Source organism: Piliocolobus tephrosceles, chromosome 5 (assembly GCF_002776525.5).
Source record: "Piliocolobus tephrosceles isolate RC106 chromosome 5, ASM277652v3, whole genome shotgun sequence".
Lineage (NCBI taxonomy): Eukaryota > Metazoa > Chordata > Mammalia > Primates > Cercopithecidae > Piliocolobus > Piliocolobus tephrosceles.
In genome coordinates this window covers 17773234-17799792 of record NC_045438.1, presented here as the reverse complement: position 1 = coordinate 17799792, position 26559 = coordinate 17773234, and the positions used below count along the sequence as shown (strand labels likewise).

The 26559-nt window shown below is 50.0% G+C and overlaps 1 protein-coding gene across 5 annotated transcripts in view; it reads left to right on the top strand.

Moving 5' to 3' along the window:
* RPS6KA2 (ribosomal protein S6 kinase A2) overlaps positions 1–26559 on the top strand; it is a 440283-nt gene that overhangs the window by 350489 nt on the left and 63235 nt on the right. For all 5 annotated transcript variants that reach the window (XM_023223586.2, XM_023223589.2, XM_023223591.2 and 2 more), the window contains 7 exons: positions 27–107; positions 2075–2154; positions 5604–5710; positions 9292–9329; positions 10072–10214; positions 17035–17105; positions 18872–18960. In XM_023223586.2, the coding sequence (XP_023079354.1) occupies positions 27–107; positions 2075–2154; positions 5604–5710; positions 9292–9329; positions 10072–10214; positions 17035–17105; positions 18872–18960 (609 nt within the window). The remainder of the gene's footprint in view (positions 1–26; positions 108–2074; positions 2155–5603; positions 5711–9291; positions 9330–10071; positions 10215–17034; positions 17106–18871; positions 18961–26559) is intronic.

Sequence of the window (26559 nt, the reverse complement as noted above, 5' to 3'; positions counted from 1 at the left end):
AAAGCCTTTATCTTTCTACTTTGTAGTTCGGGACCGAGTGAGATCGAAGATGGAGAGAGACATCTTGGCAGAAGTGAATCACCCCTTCATTGTGAAGCTTCATTACGGTAAGTAGAGTCAAAATGACACTTTAGAGAGGACCGAGGGCAACCTTCTCCAGATCAAAGAAAATTGAAAAAGAAATAACAGATCAGAAAGAAGAAAATCTTTCCCATACCATAGAGTCCTGCCCTGCCTGGGGATGAAGGTGCCTTCTATCCTGATCGCTTAGTCTCTTCTGTATTTATTTTCTTTGAAAGAGCAAGAAGCCCTGTTTTCATCTCAAAGATCTAATTTTAGATGGGGTATCCATTATTAAATTGTTACCATAGCATTGATAATTTAGAAGATCTCAACCTAGATTGCGGTGAATCTATGACTTATCTTTGTGTTGTTTTAGAATAAAATGCTCTATGACCCAATAATGTCTTTATACCAGAAATGGTAACACCTTCTTCATTTCAAATGAATATCATGTTTAAAGATAGTAGCTCATTGAACTCTCAAAACTTCCATTCAAGGTAGCTTATTATTTTCATGTTTTGAGGCTCAAATAATTAACCAAAGGCCACATAGCTGCTTTGCCACACAACTTCTCTTCATTTGCTGTCTGCCTTTTTATCCCAATAGAGAAGCAGTAAGTGAAATCTTCAAATTAAAAAAAGATGTGATGAGATGGTGGCTGCAGACTCATGGCTTATTACATTAAACTTTCCCACCTAATAATCCAGATGAGCTAAGCACAGAAGGAAACAACGATAAAACTAGTAGTTTGTTCTTGGTTGCAAAAGACAAGGTGGTGTGTTGGGGAGGTATTAAGTGAGATTTGTGTGAATCTGAGGACAGGATGAAGGAGGCCTGCAGAAGCTGGGCATACCCTGCTGTTCCTTCTGGGCCATGGACAGTGCAGTTACAAACCTCTACCTCCTGGCAGAGGAGGCCGCAGAGGCTGGCTTTCCAAAACTCTGCCCTCTCTGCTGCTGCCCAGCAGCTGGTGTCAAGTCCCATCCCGTATGTCGTTTATGTTACTTGCTAGGGTGTTTTCTGAAGAAATTTAGGAGCTGGGTGTCCTACAAAGAGCTTTAAACAGACCTCCACATCACCTCGGTGGTGACCCAGCATCTCCACCTGCCTGTCAAGCCCAGGATGAAGCATTTAATGCGCACTCAGTTTACACAGTTCTGACAGAGGGCTTTCTAGCTAGAGGCTATGTTTCTAAAACCCCCACATTTATGATGTTTCTCGCGTTTACTTTTAGAAAATAAAACGTTTTCTAGAATGCAGGGATATTGGGATCCCTTCCAGCCACACCTCCTATGTAGATAAAATAGACACCACGTGGTGCCTCACCAGTGCTGCCGCAGCAGCCGTCATCACAGCAGCGATGGTGACGGGCTTCTCTAGACCCTCCCATGCTCATGTGCCCTCTCAACGGAGGCAGGTCCTTGCTGAGGGTGGGCAGGAGCTGTGTAGCCTGCCTGTGGCCTGAAACAGAAAGTCTGCAGTTGCAGCTCACAGTGGCCAGACCTCGGATGTGAGCCCCATTGTCTTGATGTACAAATAACTGGGCCAACACGTCACCAGAACTGCCGAGAGAGGAAGGCAGGGGGTTCCCTGGTACCAGAGTGGAGTTCTGTAGGGAGAAGGCACTTCCTTAGGGCAGAAAGGACACGTCCTCCGAACCCACCAGAGCCACCTTCAGGCTGCTCACTACTGCATTACAACAAAAGCCAGCAACGATAACAGCTTGAATATGCACATCTTTCTCCCTGTGTATCTTTCAATTCCTTTGCAATTGAAAAAGGGAAGGAGGGGAGAAAAAAGAAAGATGAAAAAATTCTCAAGACCCCCTAAAACAGTGAGAGAGGGGCAGCCCTCACAGCGTCAGACCCCCTCTGCTGGATGCGGGGTCCTGCCATTTCTCAAGTGGCTCAGCCTCCTGGAGTAAGCGGCACCTTGAGCAGGGAGAAGCCAGAGCCACAGGACATTCGACAAGCTGCCAAAATGCCAAAATGCGGGTCTGTCTACCCCACAGCCTTTCAGACAGAAGGAAAGCTCTACCTGATCCTGGACTTCCTGCGGGGAGGGGACCTCTTCACCCGGCTCTCCAAAGAGGTGAGCAGCCGCCACATTACACAGGACGGTGGGCAGGGGCTTCGGTCTAGGACTAGAGGGAAGGAGGGTGGAGAGCACTGAGAGGAGATGAGCACGTGCGAGAGTGCGTGTCTGTGTGTGGGGGGGCGCATATGTGAGTGCCTGCAAGAGTGAGTGTGTGGGAGGGATGTACATGTGTGTGTGCAAGTGTGCTTGTGTGGGGGTGTGTGGGTGAGACTGCATGTGCATGTGTGGGGTTTATGTGGGGGGTGTGTGAGCACGTGTGCATGTGTGGGGTATGCATTGTCATGTGAGATAAGTGTGTGGTATGTGTGTGATGTGTGCTGTGTGTATACATCAGGTGTGTAATTTGTGGTGTATGTGATGTGTGCTGTGTGTGGTGTGTGTACTATGTGTATATGTGGGGGGGTGTGTTTGGCATGCTGCGTGCACGTGTGGGGTTGGTGTGTGTGGTATGCTATGTGTGGGGTGTGTGGTGTGCTGTGTGCATATGTAGGGTGTATGTGTGGGGTTTGTATGTGTGTGGGTGTGTGTGTGCTATATGTGGTATGTGCTTTGTGTGATGGGGCATGTGTGTGTGTGTTTGACATCCTGTGTGCCTGTATAGGGTGTATGTATGTATGAGCTGTGTTTGTGAGCTGTATGTGGTATGTGTGGTGTGTGCTATGTGTGATGTGGAGGGTGTGTGTGTTGGACATGCTGTGTGCATGTGTGGGGTTGTGTGTATGTGTGTTGGTGTGTGTGTGCTGTATGTGGTATGTATATGTATGGTGTGTGCTATGTGTGATGTGGGGTGTGTGTGTGTGTGTGTGTTTAGTGTGCTGTGTGCATTGCTGGCTGGTTCTAAGGAAGCTGCACAAGTGGCCCTAGCAATCGTCCCGGGTGACCCCAGCAGCGCCCCTGCAGCTCCGGTACTGTAGGTCACGCTGTTGGCCTCTCAGCTAGAGCAATGGAAGGTGCAGGTCAGTGGATAGGAGTGGCTGGGAAAGAGTCTCACAGGGTCTCACTTTCCGTCCTGGGAAGAGGGAGGTATTGCTAAGCCGCAGCTCACTGGGGCTGTTCACTGCACGCCCCCGGGCTTCTCCTTGACCTCCAGTGCCTTAGGTAGGAACTCTCCAGGAAGCAACTTCACCGCATCCCGAGAGCCCCGTGGCCCTGATTGACATGAAAAGCACCCCACTTCATGGTACGGCAAAAGGCATATTCTGCCCATGGCAGTGCCAGTGCCAGGCTTTCCATTCTGACGATCCTGCTTGTTCATCTCTTATACAGAGGAGGAGTGGCCGAGGTGCTTTCACAGCAACAGTGGCCTTCACACCCCCCACTCCCTTTTCCCCACCTTCCCCCTTTTCAGCAGGAGACCCCTCTGTCTTGCACAAAGCCCCAAATGAACAGTAAACCAAGGCAGAGCTGCTCGTGAGGCGGGCCCAGAGGGTCCCAGAGACCATGGCTGCCCTGTCCCTCTGCATCTATCGGTCCCTTGGGCAGTGCTGCATGTATCTGTGGGACTCTGTGCACGGAGGAAAACCACTGGGCCGGGAGAACCTGATCCAAGCTCTACACGAAGCCCTTTGGCCCCTTCCTGTGCTGTGTGCCCGTTTCCAAAGATGCTGGAGCCTGGCGTCTGCCCATTCCTCATGTGGTATCATCTGTTGGTTTGTCCACTCCCCTCTCATCCACAGGGAGTCAGTCCATTTGGGGTCTGGTTTTGTCCAGCAACTGCTATGACACGCCTGTGGTTGGGCGCCCTGACCAAAAAGACAACAGTAATCAGTGAAAAGCCCAGCAACTCTCACGTGGGAATGTGTCTCCCCTGAGGGCCTTTATTTCAGAGTAGGAGGAACGTTGTCCAGGGCGGGCACCACAGATTCGTGGAGTTGGTGGGAACCTGCGGAATGTCTTTTCCTTGGGTCCTCATTCAGCAAATGCAGGGCCCAGCATCTTACAGGGCAGGTCGCTGTGCCAGTGAACCTGCAGGACTCACCCTGGGTCCTCATTCAGCAAGTGCAGGGCCCAGCATCTTACAGGGACGGTCACTGTGCCAGCAAGCCTGCAGGACTCACACCATGAGGTGTTTCCTTTCTATGGAGAAATGTCCTGCTCTTGTCCTTGGGGGTTACACTAAGAGCTGGGGGAGTGGAAAGACAGGTTTGCCTCTGAGCTCTAAATTGTACATACAACCCATGGTGGGCCACATGTGGATATGTCAAGTCAGAGGAAAGAACCAGGCCACCAGCAGAATGTGCTGTCAGCCAGTCCACTGAGCACATGAACCAATCTAGAAAAGAAACATCCATCCAGGAAAGGCGCTGGCCAAGCATGGAACGGAGGACGGGGACTCGGGGGGCTGGCGGGTGGCTGGCACCCACTGGCCACTGTCGGGACGTGGAGCCTGCGTGTCCAGCCCCGTGGAAGAATCCCCTGTGTGAAGCGTGCGCCCAGCTGTCAGCCTGACGCCACTCACCGTTCAGGCACCCTGGCCACCTTTCTCCTAGTTTTGTGCTTGCCAGGCAGCCTTCTGGCTGTGTGCTGATAACTCAGTAATCATATGGACTTGTAGTCTCCGTAATGTTGATTTCTCCTGACGCATATAGAAAATGGCTTGTGGGCATGATTTGGCTTCCTTGTAAGGGGGTCTACAAAAGCTATGTGCTGATTCGAACAAGTCGGGGGTGGGGATGAGTCATTGTGGGACGATGGCTTTGGGGTCTGTTGGGCTCTGAGGCCTCATGCATATTTCGGCTGGCCTGAGTGAGTCCCCAGCACATGGACACTTAGGCCATCCCTGCCTGGTCACCTCCAAGCCCTGAGCTGTCCCTGCCACAGGGGATCCTGGAAGGTGGCCGCCCACCCCAACACCCAGAAACCCCTCCCCATCCCGTCCCCTCGGCTTGGGGCACCCATAGCCAACTCTGCACCACCTGTGGGTGGTCTTTGGTAGAACTAATCCCACTTTGGGTTACAGCAGGTTACGTAGGCTACTAGTTTGCATCAACCCAAGGAGTGGAGATAGATAATCCATGGGGAAAGTGATATTCGAGACCCATTTTCAGTCACCTCATCAAGCCCTCACAGAGTCTTACTTGTGTTAAATTTGTTACGAATTCACATCATTAGCACTCATATTGGAACGTAAACCCAGAAACCTACTCCAGAGCCAAATGACTTGCAGGGGCGAGAAGGACACAGAGAGGAGAGGCTGAATCTCAGCACCCCACTCTCAAGGCGGCATGAGTCACCTTTGCAGGAAGCCCTCGTCTCCGTCCGCTGATCTTAGAACCGCAGAGGGAACTTACTTTTCCATGAGAAGAGTCAGAAAACCACGCTGGGGGGCCATAGCGTTCCACAGAGCAAACCGACCCCAGTGTGGATTCAGTCTCTCTGGCAGCGTTCTTTAAAACACACCAGCCATAAAACAAGCTAAAGGTTTTTTGTTTTTTTCTTACTAGGTCATGTTCACAGAGGAGGATGTCAAGTTCTACCTGGCTGAACTGGCCTTGGCTTTAGACCATCTCCACAGCCTGGGGATCATCTACAGAGATCTGAAGCCTGAGAAGTAAGTGAGAAAAAACCAGGGCTGACTTCCCCACGCCCACCAGCTCCGTGTTTTTTGCTGGCCCGTATTGGTAGCCACTGCTAGATATTTGTTTCCTAAATGAGGACGTATCAGAGAGCAGGCTGGGAGACTCATGTGCCAGCAGGACTGGCTCAGCTATCAGGTGCAGGTGTGGCCTTGCTGATTTGCATAGGAAACGCCCAGGCCGGTTCTCACCTGACACTCATAACGCCTGAGGGAGGCCAGGCTCAAGTGTGTGTCTGTGATGTACAGGAAGCCAGAGCTAGAGGAGGGCACGCCCACCACCCTGACCCACATTCCTGCCCTCTCTCCTGGGTGAGGCTCATCTGGCCACTGGGGACCATCTCAAACATGGCTGCCTCCTCCCCTGTCATCTCTTCCCCGCCGTCCTCCAGATTCAGGAAGCCCTTTCATCTACTTCAGGAAGCCCCCGGAATGTGGTCAGTGAACCTCTACTCAGTTACTCGTCGGCCTCACCTCTAGGTACCCAGTCAGATCAGCTCACCCAAGAACGTATCTAAAAGACAATGGCCCCAGAATTCCCAGGCCCAGAGTCCACTGAAATGTGTGTGTCCTTGGCAATGGTGACCTGTGAGGCTATGATTTCTAGGATATTTTGCTAATCTGTTCTAAATTTTTGAACAATAAAGTCCCTCCAAAATAATAGTGTTCCCATTTTCCTTTCGTTGTTGTTTTTACATTTTCTTTGTAGACCCGACACATAACTAGGAGTGATCCACTTAGAAAAGACGAGATTTGGAGGATGGTATCTTAGGTTGAGTTGACCTCAGCAGTATCCCTGAGGTGAAGTAGCTGATTATCTCACTCACTCTTCACTGTCCTGAGGGCCTGATTAATGCCACCCACCCAGACCAGGGCCCACAGCCGCCCCTAGATGAGGCATCACCTGGTGGCCTGGTAAGACCGACCAGCCTTGGGTACCACCAGGCAGCCCCGAGCCTATGAGCTAAGACCAAGGGGGCCCTGGGGTCTGCAAACAGGTCTCAGCTGCTACTCCACAATCCTGCCCTGTCACCTGCGTGGAACTGAGAAAAGACAAGCCCTGCTCTGAAGCTGGTGGTGGTAGAGGCAGCTGTCATTTATGAGAAACAGCTGGGTTTACCCAGAAACCAGGTCACATCCCATATCCACCGCAGGCTGTAAAATGCATTTGCCCATGTGCTTGATGATCTGACTGCACCACCAGTCCGTGGAATGCCACAGCTGCACATGTGAGTTGAATACGTGTGTAAATACAGCTGGAGCATCCCTCCTCTGAAAGTCCAAAATCTGAAATGCTCCAAAATCCAAAACGTTTTGAGCCCCAATGTGACACCCCCCAGTGGAAAATTCCACACATAAGCACTTAACACAAACATGGTTTCATACACAAAATTATTTAAAATATTCTATAAATTAGCTCCAGGTGATGTGTAGAAGGCATATATGAAACATAAATGAATTTTGTGTTCAGACTTGTGGCCCATCTCCAACATATCTCTTTATATCTAAGTAAATATTCCCAAATCCCCAAATCCTAAACACTGGTTTCAGGCATTTCAGATAAGGGATGCTCAACGTAGAATCATACAAGACTTTATCTGGAGTAATCCCACGAAGAGAGTAGCCTCCTAGCAGCTGCTGTCTCCCCCCAAGAGCAGCAGCACAAGGCCAGATTTCCATTCCAAAGTGGGTCTGACCTAGAACCCCGTGGTGCTGAGCCCTGGGCCTCCCCTTTCGCCCCTCCCTAATTGGGAGGTGATTGCAGAGCCTGGCCTGTCACCTTGGGTGCTTGCAAAGGTCATCCCAGAAGTTAACCTCGTGTTAATTACCCTCTAAGTCGGAGTGCTGTGTTGTGAGTCTGTGTTGTGAGTCTGTGTGGACGTTGCCACTGCTCCTCTTCCCGTGGCCCTGGCTGTTGATACCTGTGTGTTAGAGGCACACCCCGTGCATCCACTCAGGCCGGGAGTGCCGGTTCTCGTTACTCCTGAAGGTCAGCGTGATCCTATAGCTAAAAATAGCCTTATTTAATTGCAGGCTTGAAGGAAAAGGTTGTGTTGTTCAATTAGAATTATTAGAAAATTAATCTTGAAAGGTGCTTAATTCTGAGCAAAGATTGAATGTGCCCAAAAGGCAAATATGAAAACATTTCCCTTGTTCATTATAAATTGTCATCTTAATGATATGCTGTAACTTTTCCTTCCCATTTCCAGAAAATAGTAGGTATTTTTTTTTAACTCCGTGGCAGATTTTTTTAATTGTAGAAAAATACACAAGACTTTTACAGTTTTAACCACGTTTAAGTGCCCAGTTCAGTGGCGTGAAGCACACTCCCATTGCTGGGCCACCATGCCCGCTGCCCATCTCCAGAACTGTTTCATCTTGCAGAACTGAAGCTCTGTCCCCCTGCACAGTATGCACAGTAGCTCCCCAGCCCCCGGCACCTGCCATCTACTCTCCATCTCTGTGACTCTGACTCCTCTAGGGTCCATACATTTTATATTTGTAAAATCATATCATACCTGATGTTTCGGGACGGGCTTATTTCAAGCATAATGTCCTCTGGGCTCCTCTGTGCTGTAGCGAGGCAGGCTTTCCTTCCTTTCACAGGTTTCTACAAAGGTGGCACAGATTAATCCTCCAAGCCTTGTGTGTTTCCAGCCCACTTCCTGGTCTCTTTAGGGCGAGGCTGGTACCTCCCAGCATCTGGAAGAACAGGATTTAATTACAGCCAAATAAATAAATAGGGAAAGTTTGGGGCCACAGGGGTGTCAAGGTATCACAGCCCAGACTCCAGCCTGACACTCAGGGAAGAAGGGCTTTACGCCTGCTCCTAGCTCTTTACGGACCCTGCCTCCATTCTCTATGCAGGGTCCACCCCACGGCAGGATACCTGGGAGGAGCAAAGGCAACTCTCATGTCAGGCAGGTGGCATGACAAGGGCTTGGCAGGGAACAAGACAGGGACCCACTGGCCTGCAGGGGTGCCAGGCCGGGAGCAGGTCTCATCCCAAGATGTACCTGCTGAAGCCTGAAGCTCCTTGGTGCCATGGCCCCTGCTTGTGCAGGCTTCACCTGGGATAGGTCTCAAGAGCCAGGGCAGGGATCAGGGGAGGATACAGGGGAGAAGAAGGGGGTCTTTGGACATCAAAGGCATCCCGAGTGCAGAAATATTCCTTCTGCGAGGTTCTGGGTCTTCCTAGGCCAGGGCGGTCCCAGGACACTCTCCACCTGTGCTTCATGCACAGCAGTCTGGAGGGCTCCCAGACCTTCCCTGGGGACCCACAAAGGTCTAAAGCCAGCAGTCCCCCAGCTGCAAGAACACATATCCCTTTGTCAAGGAGGTGTGGCACCAAATGCGTTGTTGAGCTGGGAGCTGTGGAGAAGGGAGGCAGGATGGGAAAGCCCACTGCACAAGCCATGGGGACCACCTGGGCCAGCTTCATCAGGGCTCCCTGAAGACGTCCACCCGCAGCTGCCCCACAGCTCCGCTCTGAGCTCTGCGTGCCTGTCAGCAGGCTGGTCTCTCTAAATCATCTGTTTTCTTTCCCTTTCTTTTAGCATCCTCCTGGATGAAGAGGGACATATTAAGATCACAGGTTTGTAAAAGATGGCAGGCTCCCTCCGTGGCTTCATCTCAGCCCTGGTAACTGGGGACCACCTCAAAGCCCAAACCCTCTTATTTAGACCACCCTTCCCTTTGCCAGATGCTTGTCTCTGATTTGGCAGAATTTTCTATAGCTACAGACTGGTTATGGCATTGTACGTCTTCATAACGTCCAGAACCATGCAGCTTCCCCGGTGGCCCCTTCTTTTCCCTCTCCCCCGCCAAGCTCTGTTTGCTGGGCTCCTTAGTATCGCTGGGTGTTTAGTTCAGGAACCCCAATGCCCAGTGCTGACCTTAGGGCAGACATCTGGTGTCTCACTGGAGTGCGGCCTGCAATGTGGGCCTTGCTGATGCCCAGTGCCAACCTGAGGGCAGACGTGGAGTCTCGCTGGAGTGCGGCCTGCACTCCTATCCTCTCTGATGCTGTCCCTGCCTCCTCCTCACTCCCTGGACTGTGGTGGTGGCCACGTGACTGCCCTCCCTGTTTCTATCTAAGCCACCAGCAAGTTCAGTCAAACTGGAAACAGCTCCTCTAGTCTCAGGACACCCCATTTGTATTAGTTCCCTGTTGCCCGAAGGCAAGCTCACGTGGTCCTGCTTTCACTGAGCAGGGCTCTGCCACACCCACCTGGAGAGGGGGCAGAGCCTACAGAAGGACACTGATGCCCACCAGTGTGGGTACCCCCGAACACAGCCAGAGACTGAGGCAGTGTGTGTGCTTTGTTTGCATGTAGATTTCGGCCTGAGTAAGGAGGCCATTGACCACGACAAGAGAGCGTACTCCTTCTGCGGGACAATCGAGTACATGGCACCCGAGGTGGTGAACCGGCGAGGGCACACGCAGAGTGCCGACTGGTGGTCTTTCGGCGTGCTCATGGTGAGCCTGCCCCGACCCTCTTCCGTGCTATGGTGGCTGTTTCCCACGTGGACCCCTGTCCCCAGGTTGGTTCAGAGGTCCTGGAATGCGGAAGAAGGCAGTGCCTGAGGGCTTGGTTCACAAGGCAAGTGTCCAGGCCAAGCATTTCCCGGCAGCCTCCTCCCCATCCCACGTCCCCACCTCAGAAAGCGGGGCTGGGATGCAAACGAGAACACAGACGTGTGAGGAGTTGAACCCTCTTTATGCTTTGTGCTCTTCGGGCTTAGCATGATGATTACAAGAGATGCCATGATTTTTGTATTAAAATATTTTTCTTATTTAAACACAAAATCCTTGCACTTAGTTACAAACTGAGACGTACATGGAGTTAGGCATTTTTGCATCGGTGTCTGGAAAAGTGAATTGTCTCTGTCACGTTTTAACAGACAGAGTGCATAACCGAACCCGGTTTGGACGGGGTCTTCTGTACCCTAGGAACGGTGTGGGCTCCTTTTCCAATCCTCAGAGGACCCTCCCTCCCTCCCCCAATCCCTCCCTCCCAGCTGGGCAGGGGGCTCGTGACCTCAGGGTGGAGCAGACGTGCAGTGAATGCTCTGGAATCTGACCTGGATGACAATGGGGTTGTGGCATTTCAGGGGTATCCTGCACTCCAGCCTGTGCATCACACGCAGGAGGAAACTGAAGCCGTGAGCACTTTAGGAAATGGGATGAAGGTTGCTCTGCTGGCGTGTGGCGGAACTGTGTGCCTGCCAATCCCAGTTCCCTTCAGAGTTCGGGCCGCCTGTCCTGTCCTCCCACCACACCCTACCCCTCGTCCCCTTGTTAGGGAACTCCAGTGCTGAGTCCTGTGGTATCTCCTGGGGAACCCCTGGCTGGTGCCCAAGGCCTCACTGGTCCTTTGCCACTTGGGTCACTTCACTGCACCACTCTCTAGGCTCTGGTCTCGGCCCCAGGAGCTCACAGACCCTGGCTGTGTCCCACGTGCCCGCACAGGCTGCTTACCTCTCCCTGAGGGGCAGACATACATTAGACGAGCTCCGGAGATGGGTGTCCACAGCCTAACCCAGAAAGCCAATTTGCAGTCAGATGCCCACATCACATTCGTGGCTGCTCCTGCCTGTGGAAGCCCCTTCCCTCCCTGGTCATTCCTGCCTGGTAAAGCGAGTCACAACAGAGACAGTCATGCAGTTCAACACTGTGTCTCGCTGTGTCGCCCAGGCTGGAGTGTAGTGGTGCGATCTCGGCTTACTGCAACCTCCGTCTCCTAGGTTCAAGCAATTCTCCTGCCTCAGCCTCCTAAGTAGCTGGGACTACAGGCACCCGCCACACCCAGCTAATTTTTTTTTTGTATTTTAGTAGAGACGGGGTTTCATTATGTTGCCCAGGCTGGTCTCGAACCCCCAAGCTCAGGCAATCCGCCAGCCTCGGCCTCCAGAAGTGCTAGGATTATAGGAGTGAGCCACCACGCCCAGCTTTTCTGGCCTTTATTGCTACAAATTTAAAAAACAAATGGAGAAGCTGAAAGAAAAAAAATAGGAGAACAGAAAAGACATCAAAGGAATGATCCAAAGATGGAGACACAAGGAGGGGCCAGAAGAAGAGGAAATGAGACCACGTTGCGTTCATGTTGCTCCAGCAAACTCCTTCCGGGTTCCCTCCCACCATCAGCCCTAAGACAGAAGCGCCACCGCCAGTGGCCTTTGCTGACCCTGGCAGGGTTGGTGGCTCTGGCTCCGGTGTCTTCTCGGCACTCCTGGCTTGCCACTGCTCTAACATCTACCATCTTTTATCGTCATTGTCTGTCTCTCTGAGCGTCTCCTGGCACGTGGAGTTTCTTAAACACCAGTCACGCTTACCCAAGATGCCCCAGCACAGACAAAAGTACCTGTACCCGGTCAGGCCTCCAAGGGACCCATGAGGGAGTGAGGACACCAGGGTGGAAGCAGAGAGGCACTCACACCACCCAGACCCAGTTCCCGGCGGCCTTCACCCGTCCTGGAGTCCCCGCCCGCCCCCTCCCTAAAGCATGGAGAAGATGGCATTGAGAGCTTCTGAAGGAGGCCTCGCCAGCACTGCCCGGCACGTCAACACACCAGGCACCCTCCTCCCACAGGCCTCCCTGGCCACAGGACATTTCTTACTGAATTGTTCACTTGTTTGCTGGGATCGTCCCACATTCAGTGTCTCGTGACAGCTGGGGAAGGGGTCCAGCTCCAGAACGGCTGTGTCCCTCTCGAGCCCGAGGCAGGGCCGGCTGTTGCAGTGGTGACCACAAGCTAAGGCTGCCCCGCCATCTTCACATTGGATCTCAACCTGACAATCTTCAAGCCAGCAGGAAAGACTGTATTCTTTCTGTGCCCAAAAATGAAAACTAAAGCTCGAAGAGCCTAAGTGTCGGGCTCAAGATCACATATCGTCCCAGAAACATTCTCATTTAGTCCCGCCCGCCCATGTGGTGACGGGCCACACACAGGCAAAGGTCTTGACTGTGGGGGCCCCACGCTTCCCACACTTCCGTGGGCGGCATCAGAAGTGACTTCTGAATTCTCATTTGCAGCTAAGAGATGGGCCTCGGGTGACCTTTCAAGTCGTATCTTACCCCAGCCTTGTAAGGGGATCGGTGCAGAGCCGTTGTGCGTGTGAGGGGCCTTGTTTTAAAAGAAGGCTGAGACCCTGGAGGCTGCGTGCTGAGGGAGTGGTCCTCATGTGTGGGCGGCCATCCATCCCCTGGAGATGGATGTGTGCTGGGATCTCTTCCCGAGGAGCAGCATCCACAAGTGCCCTCCACAGACCTGGAAGGAAGGATGTGTATGCCAGGGGCGGGAAGTCAGTGTCCCCGAATAAACTTCCGTGTCTGAAATTCAGGAGCTTGTACCTGGAGAAGAACATGCAAACCTGGTGGGCGGCTGCATGGTGACGTTTGTAGAATTTCCATTACTCCTCTATGCCAGACTGGAGCCAGTTTCTAGAAGGATATTTGGGTTGTGTTTTGTAAACATCTAAAGCATCTCTTGAGCACTCTGGTTTCATGAGACCACTTTATCCTTCTCCCGTTTCTTAACCACGGGCACGGAATGTTCTGGACATCCCGCCTCAGGTGCCATGTGACGTGTCCTTATGCCACCATAGCAAACATGGATGGTTCTGGGCTCAGGCTCTGCTGCTTGCAGCTGGACCATTCATCTGTAGACGGTTGTGAGGAACGGCACCTTCCAAGGCTGTTTTGAGACTGAGATTCTTGGCACTCAGAGTTGGATGCAGCGCATGGAGCGAGAGCAGTTTGGATTAGAGGGCGTGTATCTGTGCATGCAGGGACCTCCACACACGGGCATGGATCAACACAGCTGTCCAAGACCCAGCTCCTCCATACCTGCAAAGCCAGGCCCCCTGCCACTTTGAGTCACCCATCTCAGGACAGGGCTTGTCCTCACCTGTTTTCAGATAAAATGTTAACTTGCTTTTGGTGCCCTTTTAAGAACAGTGATCGGCCAAGTAAACTTGAAATCGAGGCTCCTGTCACCAAGGGTGACACAGGCAAATGTCTTGACTGTGGGGGCCCCACGCTTCCCAGAGTCTCCTCCTTCCCCTGCCCCCAGTACCAGTGGCCTCCATGAGGTGCATCCTGCCTGTGCCAGGGCCGCCACTCTTTCCAGGTTCCTTAGCTGTCCGTTTAGACAGGGCTTCTCAGCCAGCACTGTTGAGGTTAGGACTGGACACTTCCTTGTTGTGGGATGCCCTGTGTGTCATAGGATGTTTAGCAGCATCCATGCCTCCCTCACTGGATGCCTGTAGCACCAGGAGCCCCGGGCATGACAGCCAGAAATGTCTCTAGTCGTTAGGAAATGTCCCCTGGCACACAACGGTGATCCCATTTGAGAAGCACTGCGTTATATCTGTCCAGTTACCTTCCCAGAAGCATCAGCCCTGCACCCTGTGGAGCTGTGGCTGCATCTCCTTGAGCCCCTCTGTGCCTGTCTGAAGCCTGGTCTTGGTGCCAACTGGGAAAGAATCCCTTGGAGTGTCGTCCCTCCTCCGGTGCGTGTACTTGACTGTGGGATCCCAAGATGAACCTCGGGTTTTCTCCGTTCACCCCGGAAGCCTTGGCCAGCCTCAGTGCTGCTTAACAACACGGCAAAAGTCTCACTGTAAATAACGTCCCAAGAAAGTCATCAGCAGCCTGAGTCAGTAATGCTTCAGTGTTGAAAAGTTCCCGGGCAGCTCGATTCAGACGACCATACTGAAATTATCTCCCTTCTCCACAGAAAGGGGTGGATAAGGGGATGGGAAAGGCAGCAGAACCCCATGGCTGGTGGAGGCTGCAGAGTCCACACCTCACCCTCAGTATCCCCCCACCATCAGCAGCACCTTCATCACCAAGAAGCAGTTATTGAATATCCATGGATGCTGTGCTGGGTGTTCTCTGGCTGAATAGATGGTTGGGGACCTGCTACCATGTGAATGGAGGAAAAAGGGGAGGAGGAGAGAGAAACACAAAGCAGTGGACCCTGATCACAAGGGAATCATCTTCAAAAGCTAAAAAGAAATCACCAGACCAGGCGCGGTGGCTCACACCTGTAATCCCAGCACTTTGGGAGGCCAAGGCGGATGGATCACTTGAGGTCAGGAGTTCAAGACCAGCCTGGTCAACATGGCGAAACCCTGTCTCTACTAAAAAAAAAAATACAAAAATTAGCCAGGCATGGTGGCGCATGCCTGTAGTCCCAGCTACTCGGGAGGCGGAGACAGGAGAATCACTTGAACCCAGTGGGCGGAGGTTGCAGTGAGCCGAGATCGTGCCCTTGCACTCCAGCCTGGGTGACGGTGCAAGAGTCCATCTCAAAAAAAAAAAAAGAAAAGAAAAAATATCACCAAACAAATGTATGCAAGATACCAGTCCATCAGCAAAAAATAAATGATATCCAGGCATCCGGATAGGTACCATTTGTGTAACAAGGATTAAACGGTGTGTACGGGATGACAACTTTCTCATTTCACAGAGCCAGAAGTCTTGTCCTTGGAAATGGGATTTCATAGTGCTATTAATAGACTCAAAAAGGAGAAAGAGCAGAATAGGAAAGGAGTTCCCTTTGCTAATACAATTCTATTCTGAGAGATATTTCAATGTGTGTGATCAGCTTATAAACTTTCATCCTGTTTTACCAGACGAACAGCTCATCGGCCAGTCAGAGCATTCTGGCCTTTCCAATTTAATTACACTTGTCTCTTTTTCAATTCTCATCTGAACCCCTTCCGCCTGCTTTTTATTACTTTTGTATTTATTGATTGCCTGCAGCCTGTCTGTTCTGAGTTCCCTCACTTACTCTGCACACGATGGACAGCACATTTTAATGTGACAGAACAGGCTTCAAACGTCAGAGCTGGTGGAAAAGTTTCCATTTCTTTTAAAATGTTGTTTTCAGAAAGCAGACTGGTATTATTAAAAGCCTTAAATGCATTCATTTCTTTAAGATTATAATTTCACTCCTAGCAGCCTATCATAAGAATAAATCCAAATCTTAGGAAATCATCTGTGCACATTTCAGTAGTACTTATAATAGCAGAAAATTGGAAATGTCCTAAGTGTACAGCAATAGATACACTCATGATTACATTTTGGCATATCCACATGTTTGTTAAGTGATATTACAAAGATTTCATCATAACCATTGAAAGTTTTATATTATTCTGTGAAAAGTTAGTATACAAAACCTTATCTGTGTTTTTAAAACAAAATAAAAAACAGCTAGAAAAAATTACTAGGAGCAACTAACAAATGTTAATTTTGGATATCTTTGGGTAATGGAATTCTGCGTGATTTTTTTGGGTCTTTCTACTTTGTGTATCTCCCAAGATTTTCAAACTGCAAAGGACGAATGCTGGAGGATGAATTCTAAAAGGGCAGAGACACATGCAGTAAAAAATAAGGATGAGAGAGAATTCAATAAGACCATGTAAACACCTGCTTCCCCGTAATTTAAACTGACTTGAAAGACATAGAGTTGGATTGATCCTTGGGCACATTTCACTTAGATTCAGCATCTTGTTTTTATGAAAAGATTGGTTGCTGCTGCCACCCTAGTTTCTTCTGTGAGACGTGGTCAGCTGTGCACCTTGCTCTGATGAGACCATTCCGGGTCACTGCTTCCAGAGTGCGTGTAATCACCGCTGCATGTGCCTGGGGGAGTTGGTGCAAGAAACTCATGCTCAGAAAAGGCTGCGCTTGGTCCCCTCCTTATCTCAAGCTCCATCCTGGCAGATGTCCAGTAATAACAAAATAAGGGTGTAGGGTGTGGCAGCTGTATCTGAGAGGTTGCTGTGCCATATTGTCCTCATCAGAGGCTAATGGCCATGGTCAGGTCTATCTCGTGCTGGAAGCACTCTGGCCCCTGCATCCTGGCATGCATGGGTGTTCAACATGAGCTAGCTGTTCTCCTCCTCCTCCTAGCTCATCCCTTCCACGACACCTGCCAGGGCAGGACAGGGTCCTAAACCGCATATAAGATGTGTTCGTCCAAACTGCCCGACCACAGGACCCCTCTCTGCCTCTTTTCCCTGCCGTACTCGGTGCCTGCTAGCCTGCCACAGAGTGTGATTATCTACCACATCTGTCATTCACCCGTCTCATCCACCAAATGGCAAGCTCTGTGAGGCAGTTTTCATCACTGTTGTACCACAAGCACATAGGCCAGTGGTTACACTTGACTGATGGAGATTTTGAATGAGGAAATGGACATGGTAGCAGGCTGCCCCGCTAGGGTGCTTCGCCATGAAGCCGGGTCCGTCTGGATGAATGAACTCACTGTACTCTGTTTCTCTGCAGTTCGAGATGCTCACGGGGTCCCTGCCGTTCCAGGGGAAGGACAGGAAGGAGACCATGGCCCTCATCCTCAAGTGAGTAGTGTGGGAGCCACCCCAGAGACCTGTGAACACCTTCTGATATCAAGAGCTGCTGCCTCTGAACCTGGAACTGTGAAGTTCTAATTACGTTGCTAGGCTTACAGTGCCGAAGTGTTGTAAGCTGTTTTCTAAAAGTCACGGTTTTACACAAAATGGTAGCGCTCTTCCACCAGTAGCAGTGGTGATAGGGTGCTGGGCATTCTAGTGACAGTGGGTCAAGGGAGCAGTTGCTGGTTTGGCTCATCCTGCTGAGTGGTTCTGGTGAACTCTTCTACCATAGCTCGTTTTCCATCAGTAAGTCACTTCGAATGTGTAGTGGCTGATTTTCAAGTGTGATGATTGGTGACCTCCCAGAAGTAAAGTGTAGACAGAAAAAGACACAAGGCCTACAGGGCCTTGTCTGGAGAGAACACAAGAGCAGGGGTCTCCTTTCCCTCCCCACCTGCTGACCCCATTCTTATAGCACTCCTGGTTGACCTTGGCGGGACTCAGTATTATTTTACCATGTGACTGGTTACAAACCATTTTCTGCTTTATTCTCATGAAAAATCATTTACTAAGCCAGGTTTTGCTCTCAGACTGTAGGAAGAAGCCTGATCCCCATGCCACCTTGCCATAGAATCCTAAATGTGAGCGGACACCGCCGAACATCACTGTCCCAGAGCAGATGGAAGGAGGGCAGGAAGCAGAGAGGCTGGGAACCCCTAATCAGTTCCTTCCTAAGTGAGGCCACTTGGTGGAGGAGTCATAAAACCATTTGTCCTCATGAGCCACTCTTGCCAACTCTGTTTGCAAATGGACACATAACTTTGATAAAATTGAGAATCACCTAAAACACCACCAGCTCGGCTTTTGTAAGCTCTGTCCTTATGTAGATGGAAGGAGAGAGGGAAGTGAAGGAAGCTCCATCGTGAGGACCCTTTTGTAAAGCTAAGGAGTGTCTTTTTATTTAATCAGCCTTTTCCTCCATCAAGGGACCTTGAATTGCAGCAGACACTAAGAGCTGCAAGTCAGGACCTTCGCGTGATTCTCGTTGTTCGCATTTTAAGGGAGAAAACACGTTCTTTACTTTTTCTAAAGCTGGAATAATCCCTGACAGCAAGTCACGGGTGTGGTGTGGCCTCAGGGCATTCCACTTGGGAGGGATGGAGAATTTCTGGAGGGGAACACCAGGCTCTGTGCCCGGAGTTCTCAGTGTGCTCTGAAGGCTCTGGTGGCCCTGAGACCCTCCTGGGGTTTGCAGGTCCTCCTCTCGCAGGTTTTCTTCATAGCATCGCAACAGACTGAGCACAGGGCAGACAAGACGGTCCAGCTGTCTCCTATGAGCCAGGAAGAGACCCACCAAAATGCAGAACAACGCCACGAAAGGCTTTTTTATATGTTTGTTTGGGAAAACATAGATAATTTCCATTAACAATGCTATTAATGTTAATGGGAGTGTTACTGTTTTTTAATGATTTTATTAAATAATACGTTTATTAATAAAAATATTTATCAAAATGAAGTAAGAAATATAAATTATATAGATTTCTCACTTTACTTTCTACTGTGGTAAATATCACAGCTGTATTCCACATAAACAAAAGCTCTTTGGTGTCCTCAGTAACTTTTAAAGCATAAAAGCGTCCTAAGACTCACGAGTTAGAGCATGGCTGCTCTGGGTGACTGTGACTGAGGTCTCTGAATGCTGACTTGGGCCCTCTTTATAGCTTGTCCTTGTTCTCCTAAAATAGATCCTAAAATAGGATTCTGTTTTGCAGAGCCAAGCTGGGGATGCCGCAGTTCCTCAGTGGGGAGGCACAGAGTTTGCTGCGAGCTCTCTTCAAACGGAACCCCTGCAACCGGCTGGGTAAGAGTCCCCGGGACACCTCACCACGGGACACCCCACCACGGGAACATGCAGGGTGCTGCCCCCCGAGCCACAGTGGAGACGTGGAGGGCCACCCACCTGCTCTGGCCCCACGTCGACTGAGGTCACTGAAAACAGACCTCACCTAGAGGTTGAAATAGTACCAGTGCCATCTGAGCTCCAGGAAAAGAGGCCCCTTCACAGCTTCTAAAACACATAGTTGCTGCCAAAATACCATAAGCTCTTTTCTAAAAGCCACTGGTTTTACCCAAAATGGTAGTGTTCTACCAATCTGATTTCCCTGAGTTTTGAAAGTCGATAAGCTAAGGACAGAACCGTTGAAAAGCTCCTTCTAATTTAATTCTCCCTAAATTAAGAAACCTCCACATCTGTTAAAATCAGGATCTACTTTAATATTAACAACTGATTGATTTTCTTTTTGTGTATGTGACAGTGTATTGAGGGTTACTCCGTGGGCTGGGCAGGTCTTAGCGAGTGGGTGTGGCCGTGTTGTCTCAGAGTCAGACAGCAGCCGGAGCAGGGTGTTTCCGGTTCAGACAGCAGCCGGAGCAGGGTGTTTCGGGTTATTTTATTACACAAGAAAACAAAAGGAACACGTTCTGTTCTGGTTTTATTTATTTATTTTTTTTAACTCTAACCTCACAGAAGACATATCAGAGGGGAAGGCAAAAGTTAAATGAGGAAATATTTCATTTCGGAAAAAATACTAGATTTTCCTCTCTGCATGCCCCAACTCCAAAGAAAGATGGACCCATTTAGCTTCTTCCCCACATCAGTTTCCATTGCAGGGAACTTTTGCATTAATTTGCAATCCTTCAGATTAAAAGTGAAGCTAGTCAAAAGTACCTTCCTACTCCACAGTAATATTTTCACAATGTGAGGTAATTGATGTGTAACTTTGTAATCTTAGATAAAAGGAGTTAAGGTGATTTTTAAAAATCAACATCTATGTATCTAACGTACTGAGTAGTAATTCCCATGAAATTCATCTTGTAATGAATTGTCATAGTTGTATTCACCTAATTAAACACATTTACATCCAACTTCTAATCCAGATTTTTATCACGTAAACCACCCTTCCTGTGGATTCGTCTTCATAGGAATTCTTTACTTTATGTAAGGAAGTCCCATAGTTGTCTTTACGAGGCAGTTCTCCTCCATGTAAGCAGATATTTTAAATCCCACTTTGAAGACCTTTCAGTGATCACCCACCATCGATGCCTTTGTCCACTAGGCCTATTTTCATTCTTCCACACAACGCAGTAAAGCAATTCCTCCTTGTCACCGAGCACCTCTGCGTGCCAAGCGTGGCTACCAGGAGAGCAGGTGACACGGTGAGCTCCCCGTGGCACGGGTGACGTGAGAGCAGGTGACACGGTGAGTTCCCCGTGGCGCAGTGATGTCACAGGGTGTTCTGCCATCACCGTCTGCCAGTCACTGCAGGCCAATCCAGAAAGCCCAGGGCACATGCGTGTGTGTCAAGAGAGTAAATCCCTGCAACATTTCAGCACCTTGGTAAAACCATCAAAATGTTAAACGTATGCACCCTTTTGCCCAGAAGTGTTACTGCCAGAAATCTCTCCAACAGAAATAGCCATACCTGCATAAAAGGGATACAAATAAACAGTGTTTACCAAATATCTTCCTGTTTAACAAAGACCTGAAGATGAAGTAAGCCTCGATCGATAAGGAAGTCATTGAATCAATTACGAAATGTCCACACCACGGCCTGGGGCTGGAGGACAGTGTCTCAGCCATGGTTCTGCACCGTCTGCATTTTGGTCTGGTTAATTCTTGTTTTGGGAGCTGCTCCATGCATTGGGGCTGTTTAGCAGCATCCCCACCCCAACCCCGTGATGATCAAACATCTCCTGACATTGGCAAAGTCCCCCTGTTGAGAATCTCTACGTTGCTGGTACTGACATGGAAGGGCCAGAGTCTAGACTGAATTTCAGCCCGCGCGGCTAGAGAGTGTAGACTCGCCCTGCAGTGGAGCCCGTGCCACCCACACCACAGTGCATCTGTGCCAGGGCACATGGTGGCACTGTTGGACCCAGCCCCCAATGCCACCTGGCAGGGCCCTGTGCTGGTGTCTGTGGAAAGGACTGTGTCCAGTGCATTGGATGAAAACTAGCTAGCAGAACATTGCACACATTTTACAGCACTGTCCCCAGTTGAGGGTCTGAGAGGCTGGGGAACCGTCACCCAGACAGAGGCAGCCTCCTTAGAGGGATATTCGCCAACAGTGCCGTGGACAAAGCTGAAGGCCCCAGCAGAGCAGCCCCAAGTCACTGAGATGCCAGTTGGGGGCGATAATGAGATGGGAGGCCTGGGATAGAGAGTGGTCAGGACCAGAGAGGAGGATGCCTGGTCAGGGTGGAGGGCCCGTGCTGCAGCACACACAGGGGCACTGTGTGCGTGTGTGTGTGTGTGTGTGCGCGCTCACAGGTGTGTGTGGGGTTCATGGTTTGGAGGAACCTGCCAACCAAACAGAATTTTTGCCACGTTGTTGTTACTAGGCCCCCTCAGCAAAGTCCTAGATGGGACCTGAGATTCCAACCAAGAATCATCAGGACTCCTCCTTTTCGTCAGTGGTGACAGTCGTAGTTAGCCAGGGTCACAGCCACATTTCCAAGAGATGTGCAGCTCCTAAAGCTGTCTGCACCTTGGCCCTTCGCTCACTGGTCCTGGTGCACACCCCCGATTACACAGCGACTCAGCTCAGGAAACTGGGCAAGGGCTCAGCGCTTGCCCTTAGTGCCCAGAGTCCCTGTGCACACGGGGCCTATTGTGGACAAGACCTCACCCTCTGAGAGTGGGGTCCCCAATGGTGGGAGATGCAGCCTTGGACAGAGGGACAGCCTGGGCTGGGAGAGGCAGGAAGGACCTGTGTCCCACCCTGTGTCCTAAAGTTGCCGATTCACTGCAGTTTTCCCAAATCTGGGTGTGGTCTGGCCTTTTGTTTTCAGACCCCTGTTCATCACTGTATGTCTGGGGAGGTGGGGGAGGCGGTGTTTCTTAACTCTTGAGGGTGTGTTTGGAGACAGACGCAAGTTGAAAAGCATGTCCCTCAGCTAAGCCAACGCACGGCAGCGCCCTGGTTTGTCCAAATGCCACGTCAAAGGTCATATTTCTGATCTGAGTCTTCCAGGTTGTGAATTAAATTGAGTCCCTTTCATTTAAGTCTCTGTCAGCACTAAAAGCAATGCAGAAGTAACCCTTCCTAGACAGGAGGGATCGGGGGCTCACTGTCAGGGGCTTGCTGCCCAGCTCAGTGGATCTCAACCCACTTCAGAACGTGCCTGCCTTAGAATCGGGTTTGCAATGCTGTGAACTACCACAAAATGCACAGAAACATCCTTGCATGCCATTTCTACTCGTCTCTCAACCTTGAAGGCTGCCCACGTCTAGAGCCCCTGGTCTCATTTCATCAGCCTTTTCAGTGTCTGGTCCAGAGCTGTTCTTTTCTGTGACCCTGGGTTGCACCTTTATTGTGTCTGTGGCTCTCCTCCCCATGTTCTCTATGCTGCTGGGTGTAAGCACTGCGTCCTCCACATAGCTCTGGGAGGCAGGCCCTGTGGGCGGTGGGAGAGGGTGGGTGGACAGCTCCAATGTTCCCCTGCCTGGGCGGATTTCTAATGAACCAGGAGAACAGGTCGTTCTCCAAGCCTCAGGTCTCCCCCGACACGGCGCTGTTGATGAAGATGAGCAGATGCCTCAGCACTGCACTAAGACAGTGCATCATCTGACTTGAATTCTCGCGACAGTACTTCAAAGCAGGTCAAACAAGAAACTTACAAAATTCACTTATGAAAACAGTTGTATCCATAGGAATTGCTTTTAGCTGCCGGGAATAGAATCCTTAAATAATTTTAAATTTTTTATTCAATTAATTTAGTTTTCCAAATCACAGTTTCATTTTCTCTTATTAACGCACCACGTGGTCATTGATGAGTTGTAGACGTTAGCAGCTGAACTACTGCTGTCAGGAGCCCAGATCTTCCTGTGGCTTCTGTTTCCCATCCTCAGTTCTCTGCCGTTTCATCCTTATCCTTGGTGCCTTGTGATGACAGCATAGCTGCAACAGCTCCCGGCATCACATCCTCACTGCAGGAGAGAAAAAAAAAAAAAAAAGGAACTGGATGGGGCCAACTGCCTCTGTCCCCTTTATCATGAAAGCAAAGCTTTTCTGGAAGCCCCTGGGAGTTCCCTGTACTTCTTGCTGGCTGGAACCCTGTCCATGGCACTCGTGACACGTGGCGCTGTAAGGAAGGCAGGAGAACAAGCATCTGTGGTTGGAGGAAGGAAACGAGGGCTGGAGTGGTGGCTTTACTGGCCAGGCAGCTGGGCCGGCCACAGGTATTCACTGAGTGTTGAGATCCAGGAAGGCAGAGGTGGTGTCTGGCTCATCTTTGTGTCTAGCTCCCAGACCACGCAGAGCCCCTGGTGAATACACATGAACTCAAGTGAATTGAAGGAATTGCAGTTGTTGTTTAAGGTGCTCTGAAAAGCTCCTCGCCCCAAAGTGTGTGGAGTTTGGTCGAGCCTGACCCTTGGTGCTCCTGCTTCATCTCTATCCATTTTCCCTGTCAAGTAGTAAAGCAGAAAAGACAGCACAGGTTTGCGGGCACGTCAGGCCTTGGACCCCTGCAGTGCCCACTCAGATGCAGGGGCTCTGCCTGTGGATGTGGACATCATGCTGGTTCTGTGTGCTCACCTAGAATTCTTGTTCACAAAGTGTTTTTCTCCTAGTGACTTGCACAATCCTGCATTCGCTTAGCACTTCATACCTGCCAAGCACGCACCCCTGTCATCTCCTCCGATCTTCATGACAAGACTGTAAAATTGTGTTCATTTTCCATTTGAGCAAGGCTCTGTTCCAAGGTACAAGGGCTTGCCCCAGGACTCTGTGTGTGCAGGAGTCGGCTCTAGTCAGCACCCGCCCAGCCAGAGACAGAGAGCAGTGCAGCTCTCAGAGGCCTGGGTCCTCCCTTCCCGAATGTGGAAGCAAAAACCCATTCCTTCTCCGTGGGCTTCTGAGAAGACTGCGTATGAGCTTCTCTTATTTAGTGAGGACATGATTTGCCCTTAATCTTAAAAAGGGGGAAAAAAGGCCCTGTTCTTCTCATTCTTCATTAGCATGACATTTGGGGTCTTCAAGATTAAAAATGGGCCTTTCTTAATTCTTTCCGATCCCATAAGAAGTCAGGCCTGATTTTTCTTTTCCCCTGGGTGTTTGAGGGCCATCCTGCTGCTAGAAGCGATGGATTCTCTGGTGTTGGCTTGGCAGCAGGACGTGGGAGAGCAGGACCTGGGTGGCCATGGCCCCAGCTTTGTGAGCTTCTGGTCTGCGGCCCACAGTGGCATGGGGGTTGTCTGGATTCTGAGTTCTAGACCTGACTAGGCTGTGGCCAGTTGCACAGCCATGAGCCCTGGCCCTGCTTTTCTCTGGGAAATGAAGGTGGTGTTGACGGTTCCTGCGGTTCCTTCCAGCTCCGACAGCATGCGGCTGCGCATGTCCTTTCCCCACACACGTAGATGTCCCAGGTGATCTCTTACCTGGTGTGGCACAAACATGTTCTGTAAAAGTGACCCCATCAGAACCCGCTTCTGCTCCCCTCAGTCTTCAGGCTGTGAAGCTTGGGGCATCTTGTTACATCTGGTTTTTGAGAATCTCTGCTTTTGAGGCAATTGGAAAAGTGTTGGGACTCTTTATTGAAGGTCAAGGCTGCATGGCCACCTTTGTTTAGAACAGTCCCTTTTGGGAGGCAACTAATTTAAAATGATCCCCCAGATTGACTTTATGGTGAGGGGAGGGCATCCTGTAGCTTGGCTGTAAAGCACTGTGGGGTTTTAGGGAAGATGAAGTAGGATGTGATGTCTGTCTCCCTCTCCCCTCCTTCCTCTCCCTCATCTTCCCGTGTCTCCAGTCCCACCAAACACACAGATTTCACTTACTGACACTGGAGAAGTTCATGAAACCTTTCCATTTTACTAATTTGTGGGGGGGGGGGTTCCCTCCTCCAGCGGCTAATCCCGTGGAGCCAGCCTGAGAGGGTCACGCTCTATTTCCTCATCCTCGCCTGAAGCTGCCTGTGATCGCAGCCAGAATAAGCAAGGCCTCTAGGCATTAACTGAGTGGCTCCCTGTCATTGCTCCTGGCTCTGGTTTCTAAGACAAAAGCAAACTATTTAGAAAATTATTTCTTTCCTCCAGTTCCAGGGCAGGCACACATACTGCCACCTGTCCCAGACACAGTGTTATTCAGAGAATTTCCTGGGACAGTCCTCCCCCAGCGAGGGCAGTTGCATTTGAAAGGAAAGGGTGGCATCTCTGCAAAATCGCTAAGGGCCCAGATCCCAAGATTCATCTGTTTATCTCCTTGGAGCACATTTGGCTCTTGGACCCCAATAGCTGAGGCATAGTTTCCTGCTGGAAACTGGTGACAACCCGAGTAAAATGAGAAAGAACCAAGACTTCCAGTGTACCTGTGTGTGCCTGAACCAAAACAAAGAGATGCACATGCATTCTACCGTCTCATCAGAGAACTCAAAAGAGCTGTCCACGCTGCAGCACATACTTTAAGATCTAGGAGAGAGGTATACGTACAGTCTACCATCTCATCAGAGAACCCAGCAGAGGCCTCCACTCTGCAGCAAATACTTTAAGATCTACTAATTCAATTTCAAAGGGGACCTTGGCTTGATTCCAGAGCAATGTCAGACATCAGTATCCTTTTTAAAAGCCACGAATTAGAGCTGAGCCTTCATGGCTTATTTATTTCTAATCTTTGCAACAACAAAGACCACTTTGAGCTTTGCTCAGTCTTAATTAAAAATTGAAAAGGTTTTTCAGGAAAATTCCCTATAGCTATGCTTGTATTTCTGATAAGAGTACTTGACTTGGCCTTTTAAACTTCAAAAATGAACTCCTTTTAATGCACAACTCAATTATTTTTTACTTTAATAGGGAATGAGGGTATAATTATTCTCTTTTCCTGCAGAGAATTTCCCAGAATTTTACTATGGCTTAATTTCAGAATTTTGTAAAAATCCCAACTTACTTGTTTTCATTTAATTTTGTATAGAATTTTTATTCTGTAGAAAAACTGGGTGAAAAGCATCAAGCTTTAGAAAAACACTGGAAGAAAGATACTTACACAAAATTGGCCAGGCACTGTGGCTCACGCCTGTAATCCCAGCACTTTGGGAGGCCGAGGTGTGTGGATCAGCTAAGGTCAGGAGTTCAAGACCAGCCTGGCCAACATGGTGAAATCCCATCTCTACTAAAAATACAAAAATTGCCCAGGCGTGGTGGTGTGCGCCTGTAATCCCAGCACTTTGGGAGGCCCAGACAGGTGGATCACCTGAGGTCAGGAGTTTAAGACCAGTCTGGCCAAAACAGCAAAACCTCATCTCTACTAAAAATATAAAAATTAGCTGGGTGCCTATAATCCCAGCTACTCAGGAGGCTGAGGCAGGAGAATTGCTCGAACCTAGGAGGCGGAGATTGCAGTGAGCCGAGATTGCATCACTGCACTCCAACCTGGGTGACAGAGCAAGACTCTGTCTGAAAAAA